At 44.1% G+C, this 15,631-nt stretch overlaps 1 protein-coding gene across 3 annotated transcripts in view; it reads right to left on the reverse strand.

The window, feature by feature from the left end:
* Window positions 1-1,117: 1,117 nt before the first annotated feature.
* GNG12 (G protein subunit gamma 12) overlaps window positions 1,118-15,631 on the reverse strand; it is a 129,946-nt gene continuing 115,432 nt past the window's right edge. For all 3 annotated transcript variants that reach the window (XM_043575228.1, XM_043575229.1, XM_043575230.1), the window contains 2 exons: window positions 6,692-6,810; window positions 1,118-5,005 (listed from right to left, as the gene is read on the reverse strand). In XM_043575228.1, coding sequence (XP_043431163.1) covers window positions 4,880-5,005; window positions 6,692-6,784 — 219 coding nt within the window. In that variant the 5' untranslated portion in view covers window positions 6,785-6,810 and the 3' untranslated portion in view covers window positions 1,118-4,879. The remainder of the gene's footprint in view (window positions 5,006-6,691; window positions 6,811-15,631) is intronic.

Genomic DNA, 15,631 nt, shown 5'->3' on the forward strand with positions numbered 1-15,631 from the left:
CCCCGTATCTTGGAGAGTTGGAAAGCCACGTGACATGAATCTCCACACCAAGCTACCACCATCACCTGTAGGTTTGAGTTCCTTGTTCTTAACATTAAGGTAGTATAACATTTCATCTGCCATGTTTACTTACATTGTCTATCCTTTCATTACCTTCTCTTCCCTCACTTTGTTTTAAATTCACCCCTACCCAGTCCCATCTCCTAGTACAATTGTCCTCCACTGAAAGTCACAGGAACTTCTGATACTTTGGTCTGAACCAGTGAAAGTGCATGTTAGCTGCTGTTTTTCATGATCAAAATCTCAATTCTTCAGTCCTTTCCTAGAAAGGGCTGAAGGACTCTTTTGCTCCTACCCTTTATAGTGTGTATGTACTGATTCTCAGAAGCCAGGGTCATCTCTGTAGCTGCCCAAATCCATAACCGGACACTCACTGGCTGCCTTTTTTTCCTTCATGGATGATGATATTGTTCCTTCATTTCTAAGGGAATCCCAGCCTTAGGGGAAGGAATTGAGGAGGAGGCAGGGTACCTTTGGCAAATACTTGGTGAATATGAGTCATTGTGAGCGTAATGGCTTTTTCATTTGTTATCTGTTTCCATGGTCACAGCTGGGTCTCAGGCTGGGAAACCACCCTCTCTACACATTGGATACCATTACATCATTCCTCTTTAATAACCTCCACTGCCTTCCTGTTGCTTGCAGGACAAACAAGTAGTTTGGGAATTACTCTGCACTCTAGTTTTGAGCCCACTCTCCTCCTCTTCCCTCACTTTCTTCCAAGACTTCATTCTAGTGCTTACAAAATTTCTTCTTTTCTCAAGACCCAGCTCACACATCACCTCCCTTGGAAGCCTCCTCAGACCTCACTGTTGTGGAGCTGGTCCTTCCTCCTCTGGGCTCTCACAGTACCATGTGCTCACCTTCACACAGGGTACTCTGCTACTCGATTGTCAGTTTCTCTATCTGCCATGCCACCCTCCTTGCTCCGGACTGTGAGCTTTGCACGGGCTGGTGTGAGTCTTACTCATTGGAGGGTCAGAGCCTGGTATTCAACATCTGGCTCTCAGCAGGTGTTAAGAAAATGGTAACTGAATGAAGGAGAATGGAAGAGAGCTGGTCTTCTATTAATTTATTGAGCAAAACACGAGTAGGATGATACAGTGAGGCACGGATCCAGTAAAGAGAAGGATGTTTTAATGAAACTTCTTTTGAATCTGTGAAGTACATGTGAAGGAAATGTTTCTATTCTTTCCATAGGACAGCTTTCCAAACAATGATCACAGTGCTTAGGTTAATAAGATGCTGGACAGATGAGTAGCCAAAGAATGCCATAAAATAACAAAATCCCATCCCAGATTACTGGGACAAGTGAATGATGTTTAGAGTTACATGGCTAAAAACAAAACATTACAGTAATCAAGTCCATAAAACCAGAAAAAGCTTTATAACAAAAAGGACTTTCATAAGCTATTAAATGAGCATATATGATAGACGAACCATTTTATATTTGAAGCAGCTTATAGCACCAACACATTGGCAGGACCTGTAGAGGGGTAGGCCATTGGACCGAGGCTTTGGAGAGTGGAGGTGCGGGGGCAGGGGGGTGTCCACCATCATCTACTTCAAGCCCCTTGTTTTACAGATGGCAAAACGGAGGCCCAGCGAGATGAAGTGCCTTGTTCAGAGTCACACGACACAGCGGCACCACATTGGCTAAAAAAGGATCCAAGGCTATGATCCAGGCCACCCAACTTTAGGTAAGTGCTCTATTTTCATTTACACTTAATTCTATTTGATTCACCTATTTTGTTCCTGTTAATAGATCTATCATAAAAGAAATCAATACAATTCATAACGCACTCCAGTATTATATTTTATGGAGAAGGACAGACATGTACTATAGTTCATTTCTTGGGCTTCTACAGATCTTCAATCAATAGTTGGAGTAATCAGATGACACTTAGTTGTAAATGAGCTGAGAAGAAGGCATCTGAAGAAAAAGTTTGCATCCTCTACTACCTAAACTAACCTATGCCTCAAAATTACTAAGTCACTGGTATAATTTCTTTGATAAAGATTAGTAAAGTACAAAAACAGTATGGAAAGAAGGCAGGTCCTTCCTTTAAAAGATAATTATGGCACTTTCATTTTCATAAGGTAAGGAAATGTAAAAACCTGATTCTCTGTAGAAGAAAAAATAGCCACAACCTATACTTGGTGAACAAACTGGAATAATGTGTTTCTGTAAAATACTTTGGAGTTATGAAATTTTATCTAGCATATCTTGCCGTGGTCCTGAGGCCTCAATTGGACAGATTTATGCACTAATGAACATATAAGAATGAAAAAAAGTCACCGTTAACAGAAACAGCATTAAAGGCAAAAGTATAATGAACACATTTAAATAGCTTCACAGATATGAAGCCAAAAGTTGCATGTATATATGTGATTGTGTTTTTATAGTGGTAGTTGGAAAAACAACACGTACTGGGCATTTGTCCATTATCATAAACCAGCTGCTGTAGAACAGTTAAAAATGGTGTTTCACAAGTAAAATAAAGCCTGACAAATAAAAGTGATTTCTATATGTCCTATACATGTACTTTCTCACATAGACGTCTAGTTTTAAGTAAATCAACATTTAACTACAATTTTTCCCCACTGGGTCCAGCATCAAAGGATGTGATTTCACTTTTCTTAAACATGCCCTATACATCATTAGGAAGCTACATGATATTTATACTCCTAGCCTTTATGATATCTGACCAGGAAAAATAAAATCTCCAGGGACCTCAAGTCCATTCCTTACCACTATAAGCACATTAACAAATAGGGAGCAAAACATATTTGTTTTCCATTAGGTAAAAGAACATAACTTAGTACTAAGCAATGAACTATGCTTGCTACTGAAAAAGTGCACATATAATGAAAAGGTATAATAAAATTTCATAAAAATATTTAACAAGCTGTATTATAAATATTTAAAGAAAAAATCAGAGTGAAAATAAGATTAGTGTTCTGAAACTATCGGTAGAAAAATATACTTATTAAAAGAAAATGTCTCATTAAGTGAAGCATTAAATGCAATGTTGTCTTTTTCGTGTACATTTCAAACTTCACCTTTATCTCTCCTAAACAGGTGCCTACAATTTATGTGGAAACTGGTCATATTGCAAAACCCAGAGGCAGAGGACAAGAGGATAAGGCCAGTGGCATGATTTTCACATGATCTTGGAAAAGTGAGGGCAGTTCACAATACTGAACAGATAGGTGACTGGGGAAATACTGACTATATATTTGAACAGTTTAAAAATAGCACTACATTTGTTCACCCACAATCCGCTTAATACTTAACACCAGACATTAGGTTTTAAAAGGGGCTTGTGTTGCAGGGCAAGATTGTACAGAACTAGGGAAAACCATCAGAAATAATTCCATTTTGGGGTTGACTCCTTTTTGAAAATAAGCTTTTAATCCTTCATCAGTAGTTATTTTTAATGAACTAAAGATGAATTAAAATATCAAAGGCTTGTGAATGGTTTGAGCCCTTAGGTGAGCTTTTTTTTTTTTTTTTTTTTAAGAACGCTTTCTCTTTCTCTGATAAAGTTAAAATACTCTCTCTGGGCACAGGAGATTCTTGGGATGCCCACTGGAAATTCCAAGGATGTGAGGGCTGTACTCATGTCCAGAGGAAAATCAAGGAACCTGCTGCTGGAACCCTGAAGCCCAAGTCATGTACCCCTGAATCCAAGCCTGCCTCGGGTGGTTTGTGGACAAGGTAGGGAACACACTGGCACTATAGCTATTTGAAAAGTGCCTGATACTGTTGTGTTTCATGTATTTCCATCCCACCATGTTCCACCCACTTGGGGTTGGGGAGGTGAATACCACCTCTGGAAAGATACGTTCTAGTGGGAGAGGAAAGACAAAGGGCAGGGCAGAGAGAGTGAAATTACAAAGTTTGGCTGAGAAAAGCAGCTGGTTTTCACACATTCCTGCTCTCCTCTGGGCGGGGCTCATGTGTACTCTAGGCATTAGGGTGGACATTTCAGAGGTGTCTCTCCACAATCTAGAGAACATGAGCCCCAGAGTCTGGCCCAGAGGCCTCCCCCCTCTTCTAGACTCAGGATCATGGGAGCCTTTTTAGGTTCCCTTGTCAATACCTGATAAGAGGGTTTTTAGTTCAGTTTTTAAATTTTAATCGGTATAGTTAATTCTAGCCTAAGAGGTCAGCAACATTTCTTCACAACTCAATTACAGTGGATATCTTTTTGTACAATAACTATATGAAAAACTTTTATTCTATCTACATACAGCTCAAGACAAAGGTATAACTTCTGGAGTCGAACTGATGGCATGGAGAGAGAAATTTTAAAAAGGAAATAGCATTGATATGTGTATATACAAAGACATATATATATACACAAAACACTCCTCACCCATGTACACTGTACAGGTTGGCACAACCCTATTAAAAACATACTATGATATAAAGGTTTCATTAAGTTATTCTTGGCATTTTAACCTAGACAGGTACTTAGGTAATTTAAGTCTTGATATGACTGGGTTATTCATATATTTAAAAGCAGATAATGTTTTTTTAAAATGGCCCAGACCAACTTTTCTGAAGCAGTAACCCAATAGGACACCATAGTTATCAAATGGAAAAGAAGATTGTTATTCTGTATTAAATGAGTAAAAGGTGTTTTAGAGAAAGGGCAGCTTGGAAAATAAAGACATCAGAGTCAATCGTTCCAAGTTAGAGTATTTTAGTTATTAGCAGTGGTTACCAAATAAGCTGAAGGTAAATGTCTTCCAAGGAGCTGCTCATAATTTGCTTTGTTGAGAAGAGGCGAGGGACGGTTTCCATGTTCCTCTATAAGATGATGCAAGTTTTTTTATCCTTGAAAGGGTTTTCTGAGGTGGGTATCCCGATCAGCAAAGGGTCGCTCCTGGCGTGCTCCTCACAGTAGGACATGAGGTCCGCCGATGCCTTTGAGACCTGACGTGTGGATGAACCAAAGCAAACACACAAGAAAATAATGTATTCACAAACTTTAAAAGGGTAGTTGAATGCTGGTCCTCTACGTAGAAGACTGGTGGAGTGATCTTTCCAGACCCCGTTTCTCCCAGATTACTTGTCAGTTAAAAAGGAAAAAGATTTGTAAACGGACAAATCTGGTAGCTCTGCTTCTTTAACCAAGTGATCGGATTTAAAGATCGGAGAAAAATGACATCACGTGTCTCCTAGGGTGAGCACAGATGACGCACCACCAGCTAGCAACTATTCCCACCAAAACATTTAGCTGGCATCGAAGCATCGGCAAGCAATGGTATCCCATGGGAGGGCCATTCTGCGAAATGAGTGGCCTGGATTCTTCAAAAGTGGACTGTGTGTTAGATATTATTAGATGATCCCAAATGTTATAAACTGTAGTGTAGTTATGGGGAAGGTGAAGTATTTAAGGGTGAAGAGTCACGATGTTTGCAAATAACTTTCAAGTGGTTTAAAGGGTATGTGTTGTGTGGGTGTGTGTACAAGACACAGAAAAAGCAAATGAGGCAAAATGTTAATAATTGGTGAATCGTGGCAAAGGGTATATGGGTGTTTGTTGTGATAGCTCTTTTACAGGTTTGATGCTTTTCAAAATAAGCATGGGAATGGGGAAGTATATGTGAATCAAGGGAAGGCTGTATCTTAGTTTGTATTTGATACAAAATTGGAACTGAATTATGGGCTTGGAGTCCGTATTCTTGAGAGAAGAGCTTTAGGTTCTACTGTTAAAGGTTGGTCTTAGAAAAATAAGAGGGATAAAACCAGAATGGGAAGATTCAGTGCCTTTCTCTGGCATGAATTAAAAACAGAAAATGCCACACCCTGTTCAGAAGTCTGGGTGGGCTATTCCACAGACTAATCAGATCAGTGTCCTCAGGCAAGGAACACAGGGCAGCTGAGTCCCGTCAAATACAGCATAAGCAGCCTCATGTTTTGAAGACAGGTGACTATCTCCAGGCCCAGAGGAATGTATCAGGTGACTGCTTCAGTTTCTAGGAAACAGCATTACTCACAACATTCCAGGGCACACACTGCCTAGTTCTCTCTTGGGATTTGGGGAGAAAAGACTTCGAAGTCAGGTGACCTAACAAATGCCTTCCCCTTTCTCATAGATCACAACTAAGGCTGGCATTACTCACCCCAGGTACAGAATGTGGTCATTAAAATAGTGCACACACATTTAAAAAAGTGGCGTAGTCTTAAAAAAGGAGACCCCGAGTGTTGACTTGCTATGCCAGACTATACTCTAACGCACTTAGTAAATTCCAGAGGGATAACAAGGGTGTTTATAAAATCCATCTAGAACCCCTGTCCCAGTGCAGAACACAGAGATCACGGGACTTGGCTGTGTTCCTTCAGGGAAGGTAGGTTCTTGGGGAATCCTGTCATTGGGTCTAGGTTTTCTGTTCCAACAGAGAGGCTAACTCAGACACTTTGGCTTGCCTGTGCTTTTGAAATGAAGCTCAGGCTGGGCAGAAATGGACGTTAGATTCTGAGGCTCTCAGCCGGCCCTAGGAAAATCCTGGCCCCAAGCCGCAGGGAATAGCACTGCCTTCTCGGAAACGTGGCCCCGCCGTGGGGAGCAGAGGGGCCTGACCAGAAAACACGTCTGATCCCATCCAGGCCTCTTACCTTTATTCTCTCAATGGAGGCTTCCATTCTCAACTGCTGCACAGTTCTCCTTGCCTGGGCGATGTTGTTGGTGCTTGCTGTTTTGCTCGACATTGTCAGGTATTGTTTTTACCTGAAACCTGAAAAGAATGTAAGTTGTTTAAACATTCCTAAAGTTTGCATTACTTAGGGGAAAAGGATGCATTTTTCCCAGTCATCACGGGCTCTGTGAGGTAGTTACAAGAATGCCCTCCCATTGGAGCTCCTTCATAAATCTTTCCTTTGCAGAAACCCAGTACTAGTTTCATCCGTCCACCCCAACACGCAGCACAATGGAGCCTTTTCTAGCATCTTCTGAGAGGAAACAAATATACATAAACATTTGCAGTAGTTAGGGGGCCTCCGGCACATATGAGCGTATGCAAGCACAGGCCACATTACGTGTGTAGTTTAATATTACTGCTATGTCCTTTAATAGAAGGTTTGATTTTATTTCATTTTGGCTCTCTTACCCAACTATTACACTGATTCAAGTCCTGGCAACAGAAAACAGCAAAGGAGAGTGCCTCTGGAGAACTTTGCACAAAGGGTGCATTTTTAGGTGCTATCGAGGTTTGCAATCATTTGAGGAATGTTAGTTAGGCAGATAAGGAAGCCTTTATTCAAGAAAAAGTGGGAACCTTTCAGCTGAAAGACTCTCAATGATGAACCCCCTACAAATGTCAAAGGGGATACACTGAGCAGCCTAAAGCCTGAATATTTAACAGAACTCTATCTTTCCCTCCTTTACCTCTCTCTGGCCTCAACCGGGGCGCCCAGGGCACTTGCTAATCCTGTACCCCCACCACATGTTTGGGGGTTGACTCTCCTCTCGGGCCTGAGCCCTTGGAGCCAAGGCTGCTCTTTTTCTCTCGCTCCCCAGCCACCTGGTAAAAAGGAAATGAAACCTCCTGGACCTTGAGCTTTAACCCGGCTGGTTGTCCAAGGACATATTCCAAAAGGCAGGCAGCCTAGGGAAAAGCACTACTGGTGCCCCTGCCATATATGGCTAAGTTCTGTCTTGGCACGGTGGCGAGTGGGGGAAAATGCAGAGCTGGCAGGCCGGGTGGCAGTTTTGTGACTCATAGAAGCAGGTGGACAGTAGGTATGCCTCCCTCGTACTATGCAAGGGCTCAGCAAAGTCTTGGGGGCACCGTGGCGCCTGCAGCAAACCCAGACTGACTCAACTTTCTGGAAGGGCCGCACTTGCAAAAAGCATCTCTGCCATAAAGGCCTAGGACCAGGCAGGGCTACAAAACATGCCCGCAACCCCCAGGCTCCACGGTGTCCACCACGTGGGCACCAAGGTGCTCTGCCTGAGCTCTGCCACACTTGGAATGCTCCCAAGGGCTTGGCTCCAAGATTTAGACAGGGCTTTGGTCAGAGGTGGCTTTGGGTCAACTGTACAAATAAACCTGTGTTTTTAACTGTGTGCTGAACTTTGACATCCAGCCTCATCGTCATGCTTCATATTCCTGGGTTTGGACCCTGCCTCTGCCACTTACTAGCTGGGTGAAACTGGGCTGATCACTTAACCTCTATGAGCCCAAGCTTTCTTCTGCATAATTTGAGGAGATGATGGTTTTTGAGGAGCCACTTTGCTGATGCCCATGTAGTGTTTATCAGAGGACCAAGGCACCCCAAAAATAGCAGCTGCTCTTGTATTTATCCTTGGGAGGCCACACCCAGCACGATGAATCAGAATTGCCTGTGTACCTGGCTGCCTCGCCCAGGTCAGTGGGGCTCCAGGATTCTGATGACGGGGCCTGGGTGGGCCATGGCATGAGGCCCCTTGTAAGTGCATCCTTAGGCGATTCTGCTGCACTCCGCTGTCAGGGTAGAATGGAATGGCTGGTGACAGACAACAGAGGATTCCCCTAGAAATAAGGATGTCCCACCAGTGCAGGAAACTGGGAGGAGGAATCATCCATACATTATACACAGGGCAGGGTGGCCTGGCTTTAATCCTAGGCCTTGGCGACCTCATTTCAACACTCCCTGACTCACTGCCTCTTCCTCAGATTCCAATCATCCTGCCCCACCCAAGGGAGAGGCCTTAGGGTCCTCTCCCGGTGGTTTTGCTTATACCCAGCGTCCTGGCCCAGTGTTGTTCTGTGCTCCCAGGCAAGCATTTATTAACAGAGTCTTTGAAATGGGACCGAGGCAGAAGGCAAACCTCCCTGCAAGCAGAGTGAAGCATCCTGATTCATGGCATTCTAGTTCCACGTTTTGTGCCCTGCAGCATGTTAAACTGGGCTCCTGTGCCAGTTGGCGAGGTTTCTGAGATTTGGCCCCCAACCTCCAGAATGTGAATATGATACCATTCTGAAGGGCCTGTGGTTTCCAGGCTGCATCCTAAGGACTTTCTAAATGTCCCTTTGCATGAGAATAACGCCAAGCATTCTCTTCTCAGGCTCCAGGGCATAAAGTTTCCAAGGCCTGAGCAAGTTTCCCTGTAACTGCACACCAGTTCACATCGGTCAGGCCTGGACCACTCGTTGCTCCCACCCGCGTAGCTATGAGCAAAGAGCCCACGGTCAGGCTCTATAAAATACTGGGGTAGAGGCACCTGGGTAGCTCAGTCAGTTAAGTGTACAACTTCGGCTCAGGCCATGATCTCACGGTTCGTTCGTTCGTTCGAGCCCTGCGTCTGACTCTGTGCTGACAGCTCGAAGCCTGGAGCCTGCTTCAGATTCTGTGTCTCCCTCTCTCTCTGCCCCTCCCCGGCTGGCTCCCCCTGTCTCTCAAAAAATGAAATGTTAAAAAAATTTTTTTTTAAATACTGGGGTAGGTCCCTCTGAAATCGGTAAGAAACTTTGCCTCTAGTACCCGTGAGTTTCTTCGTGTATTATAGTTGTGATTGAAAACAGCAATTCACAGATCACACTTGCAGGTTTAGCACCTCTGGCAGGTTTCCCCTATTCTGATATCTGCTCCCTTCACAGTCCTCCCTGTTTCTCAGACAGCTTCCTGCTTCCTTTTCCTGGGGACCCTTTCTCTTCTGCTTCAGGGGGAGTGGAGCCCGTCCTCTGGCCCCACCAACTTATCTTGGGCTCCCAACGCAAATATGAATTCTTTTCTCAAAGTCTGTTTCCCTCTCCTAGCATATGTCTAAATTCACCCAGAAAAGTGGTTAAAGTGTAGGAGATGGGTGATTTTCACAGCTTCACAGATTATTAACCACCACCAACTTCCTACTGAATATAGGAATAGCGTTTGGCAGGTCAATTAAATGGGGTATTTGTGGCCATTCCTAGAAAAAGTTGTGTACCAGGCCACTGGAGAACATCATCTCTTATTACAACATTCTTCTAACTCAGGGAAAAGTCAGATCAAAGTTACACTGTTTCAACTTAAGGAGCCCCATGGAGGGACCCAGGGCTGAGATGCCTCCTGTCACTGCAAAAACGGCCACTGCTATTTGGTTGTGGAGAGAGAGGAGGTGTTTCCAGGAGCTGGAGGTCTAGCTGAGGACTTCTCCTAACCTGCAGCTTCTCTGAATCTCCTCAACAGCTGGACCGAGAGAACAGGTATCTCCAACCATCTTTGTGCCTTGAGCGGGTTTTCTTTGCTCTTCCCTCAAAGGCAAGGATGTCTGTCTGTTTGTGCTACCACGTGGATAAAAAGCTTGCTTTATTCTTATTTTAAGAAAGCTTCCAAGGCAAACACCATCAGATATTTGTATGAAACCCTAGACTGCACACGTTGCTTTCATGCGCAGCGGTCCGTGAAGCCTCACTACGATCCTGAAAGGTGTTATTACTATTTCATACTCATTTCATAGATGAGGCAACTGAAATTAGAAAAACTTGCTTCAAGTTAACCCAGCTCATAAGGCCTGAACCAGCTCATAAGCCTTTCACCCCGGAAGCCATGCTTCCTATTGCACCAAGGAAAGGATACAATTCCAATTAATTTGATTCACAAACACTCAGGGCTAGGGTGACCTTGACACTGATGACCTGGAGTTGTGGGCTTGCTGACTGCTTTGTGTCTGTGCAACAGCCCTTCTGGTGCAGAAAGCATCTGTTTATCCGGTGTCCTGAAAAACAGGCCTCCCCTCTCCTTTCCGCAAGCTAAGCAAGAATGTTCTAGCTGTCACGACCAGGCAAGGACTGAGGTCAGCATCTGGAGATCCTGAGCCACCAGCCCTGCCTCTGCCTTCCTAAAGGGCAGAGGCCTGCACAGACCCCCAGTTTCATGAAACCCTGGCTGTAGCTTCTGCAGCCTTGTTCACATTTTTACAGGTGGCTAGCAAATCTGAATAAACATACATAATATTTAGTGATTCAAATAGTTGGCATTGGTTTTAAGGCTGTTGTTCATCTGAATTCTTAGGTTCCTAGAAATTCCTAGGAACAACATTTCCCATTAGGGAAAGAAGAGCATCTTAACCTTTGTCCAGAGGGGTCTGCTGCACGGAGAGGGTGGGGATGGAAAGTGTGTGAGGGAGCACACTTGGGGAAGCAGCAGCTGAATCACAAGGTCATCCTGGCCGGGCAAATAACTGAAGCACTGAACCGAAGCCAGTATTCTGAGCAAATACACCCCTTGTGTCTATAATAAAAGAGCAAGTTAAAAAAAAAAAAAAAAAAAAAAAAAGGCTTCCATCTGATCTTCCTTCAACTATCAAAGTCTTAATGTCTTACCCTGGCTTGGCCCTTTATCAGTCCCCCTCATCTATTAACGGGGTGCAGGCAGCAACACTTAGCTCACAGGGTTGTTGGGAAGAGAAACAAGAGTGCCTATCAGTACGTAGCTTGTACACACAGATACTTAATAATGTTGGGTCCCTTGGTTCACTGACAAGACTGAAAATCATGCATTCGGGTGTGAAACAGGAGAAAAATTCACCCAGCAAAAGAGCAAAAGAAGAATGTCAAGGTAATATGATTGGGTAGCAACATGTTTCTAATATGGCCTGAGAGGGAGGACAGTCAGATCCGTAGAACAGTGTCTCTATCTCCTGAACACTTCTTTTAAATCAGAGCCTGCAGGCTGAATCCAGACTACTGATGTGTTTGATTGGGCCCCGCACAGGGTTAACTCAACTGGGGGGGGGGGGGGGAGGGGGGTGTGTTTAACTTTAAATTGTCAACATTTGAAAAACTGAGCTATCCCTTTAAGACAAAGAAAGATTTCTGGAAAAGTCAGAAAATTTTATAAAACTGGGCTGAATCTAAGTAGAGGCTGCTGCTTTAACATTTGCTGGCATACCTGCCCATCCCTCTATTTGAACTTGTGACATGGCCTTTGTACTATGCCTTGGACATTTAGTTCCAGGGACATACTCAAGGATTAGGGCAGGGGACTTGAGCTCACTCCTGCCCTTGCCACTGCCTAGTTCTGGGGCCCTAGGGAAGGACTCACAACCCATGTAAGCCTCAATTTTCTCATGGGAAAAGTGGGGATAATAATACTTTCCTATTTCAAAGAGCTGTTAAGAGCATCAGATAACATAAGCATGTGAGTATAATAAATACAAAGAATACTTTTGCTGAGTGTTAAGTACCTATACCTTCTGATCACATCCTCTGAGAAGTACTCTAGGCACCTGCAGTCCCTGACGGTTGGCACTGAACAACTGCCCTACCTTCCTCCTGGGGCGCCCTACTGAACCGCCCTGATGGAAAGAAAAGTAACCCCCCATAACTCAGAATAAAGTGTATTTGGAGATAGGGCCTTTACAGACATGATTAAGTTAAATGAGCTTATTAGGGTGGGCCCTGATCCAATATGACCGGTGTCCTTATAAGAAGAGGGAATTTAGGGAGCATCAGGATGGCTCAGTCAGTTAAGCATCCAACTCTTGATTTCAGTTCAGGTCATGGTCTCACAGGTTTGTGGGTTCAAGCCCCACATCAAGGCTCTGTGTTCACAGTGCAGAGACCGTTTGGGATATATTCTCTCTTTCTCTCTCTCTCTCTCTCTCTCTCTGCCCCTACCTTGCTTGCTTGTGCACGCTCTCCCTCTCAAATAAAAAAAGAAAAAAGAAGAGGGAATTTAGAGACAGATGGGCACAGAGGGGAGAACATGTGAAGGTGCAGGGAGAAGATGGACATCTACGAGCCACGGCTCGTTCTCTTACAACTAGGGATCTGGAGGATGCGGGCTCCGCCAAAGGGATACGGATGTGATCATCAGAGATCTGAAGGTGGAAGTGAGAAGGCCGGTGCTTGCGGCTTGGCTTATTTTCTGCTGGCAAGCAGGGCGGTGAGCAAGTTGCTCTTTGGGAGCATCCCAGCATGCAGTCTCTATCGATGTGGTGCTAAGAAACTGTGTGGCTACAGCAGTCTCCCAATTCTCCACCTCCTGCTGGGCCCCCGGGGCCAGTTCTGTGGTGATGTCTGGAAGCTGGTCCCGGTCGAGAAGTCAAGAACCAGTTGCTCCGGCCCTTCTACTGATTACACAAGCACCTCATCTCCTGTACGAAAGCCCATTCTGCTCGCACTGCCAAGCACGCTGCTTGCGGTAACTGAACCTTGACTGATACACAATTGTTAATCTGTTGTTTTGTAATCTGTAAATAACTTACAAAGGCTAGCTGTGATTTCTATTATTATCATGCCACGATTGAACACATCAAACCCTAAGACCTGAAAACGTGGAGATGCAAGCCATAACATTCTCTTTCTCCTTCTCCCCAACCAGACCTCACAGGCTGTAAGATCAAGAGTGGTGAACCTGTGACCAGCCCCATGTCCTGCCCTGTTCCCGTCCAGTTTTGAGAGCAAAGAGCAAAAAGAACCAGTTACCGGCCCATGGGGGAGAAAAATGAGAGGGCGTGATAAGGAAGGGCTGCATGGAACAGTGGAAAATGCCACTGCGGCTGGGGAAGACAGAGTGACTGGAGCTCTTCTAAGAGTTTATATGGGCTCAGAATGAGCAGAATGAAAAAGAGTAAGAACAGCATTCTCTCAAGACCTCAAGAGTGCATCCTCTAAAAGTAGCATGCTTTTATACTTGCAGACCCCTGAGAGGTCCTCATCTGGTATCTTTGATGAGTTCACTTTACCTGCCGTCCAGCCACATGTCCCTGAATAATAATGATGATGGTGGTGACAATGTTACTGTTGTAGGTATAATGACAAAATGTGACAACTACCACCATTTATTATGTGCCCGGTAAGTGAATTCCATGAATCATTTCATTTAATCCTCTTAGAGATGAGTTCTTTTATCATTTCTGTTTTACAGATGAAACACAGAGAGGCCAAAAGAGTCTTGCTGAAGAGTATGCTGATTTATGTAGCAGAGCTGGGACTCAGGCCACCTGACTTCCAAGGTCATCCTCTTAATCACCACCCTATACTGCTGGTCTCTGAACATTAAGAGTACAAGGAACAGCTCTGGGCTGATGGCTCAGAGCCTGGAGCCTGTTTCCGATTCTGTGTCTCCCTCTCTCTCTGCCCCTCCCCCGTTCATGCTCTGTCTCTCTCTGTCCCAAAAATAAATAAACGTTGAAAAAAAAAAATTTATAAAAAAAAAAAAAAAGAGTACAAGGAAGGAATGGGAAGGAAGGGGGGGGGAACTGTCAGTCAGCAGCGCTGGACAAAAGAAGACATGACCTCCATTTAGGGCCCACTACTCATTTAGATAGGTGGTCTCCATACCAATGACAGCAGGTGTTGAGAAAGTGGCCTTGGAAGAAGACTGAAGTGAAGAAGAATTGGTTGCTCTTCATTAAGAGAAGGACTGTCCCAGATTCTAGGTAAGGCTATTGCTAAAGACAGAGGATGATCCCATCATCCCTAGCGAAGCTGGTTGGAAGCCACGAGAATGAGCCAATCTGGGTAATAAATCCAGGAGAGAGCTGCAGAGCCTGAGTAGCGGGTTCCTAACTTCACTGTATATCTAGAACATCTGAGGCACTTATTAAAAAAAAAAAAAATCTGATTCAATAGGTCTGCAGCAGGGCCCAAGAATCTGTATTTAAAGCTTCCCATGTAATTTTGATTTGGTCTTCCTGAGAAACACCAATAATGATTGCCAGAGTCTTGCCTCTTGGTTCTATTCACGTTTATTTTTGCCTGGGAATAAAATATGTCCATTTAAAAGAATGCCACTTCCTATCCATGCTTAACTTTCCAGGGTTCTGAACAAGCCCCGGAAAATACTCCTTTTTAATGACCTGAACTTACAGGATTCAGTGCCCTTCAGCTTGAAATAGCTGTTATCATCTAACATAGTTCTTTGCTATAAAAGTCTAACTTTGTTTTCTGAACAGCCTCTTCCTTCTGGAAAAGTTTCTCCTCAGTGATGCTAGACTATCCTGTTCTTGCTTGTCCAGTGATATTCCTTTCTACAGTACAGCTCCTTCCTCTGACTCTCATTTTCTCATTTCTCATTTCTCCAGGGCTCCGTCCTGGAGGACTGATGTAGCAGAGTGAACAGGGCTTTGACAGATAAATTTGGATCCTGGCTCATCACTACTACACCTCAAGTTGCTTCACTTCTCTGAACTTCAGTTTCCTCATCTGTAAAATAAGAAAGGATAATAATAGTACCTACTTCACAGGGTTGTTACCAGGAGGAAATGAAAGAACGTATATACATTACACAGCACCTGCCTGACCCACACTGGTCCTCAGTAGACGTTGATCTACCCTTATGACGTTAGCTATGACCAACGCACTTCGCATACAATGCCTTACCACAATCTCAATGTCTTAAATGAAAGCCTGTATAAATTTACATGCAGGGCACCTGGGTGGCTCAGTCAGTTGAGCATCCAGCTCTTGATTTCGGCTCAGGTCATGATCTCACAGTTTGTGGGGCTGAGCCCCACGTTGGGCTCTGTGCTGACAGTGCAGAGCCTGCTTGGGATTCTCTCCCTCCCTCTCTCTCTCTGTCCCTCCCCTGCTCACTCTCGCTCAAAAAATAAACACTAAAAAATTTTTAAAAATTTACATGCAAAATGGT

Source organism: Prionailurus bengalensis, chromosome C1 (assembly GCF_016509475.1).
Source record: "Prionailurus bengalensis isolate Pbe53 chromosome C1, Fcat_Pben_1.1_paternal_pri, whole genome shotgun sequence".
NCBI lineage: Eukaryota > Metazoa > Chordata > Mammalia > Carnivora > Felidae > Prionailurus > Prionailurus bengalensis.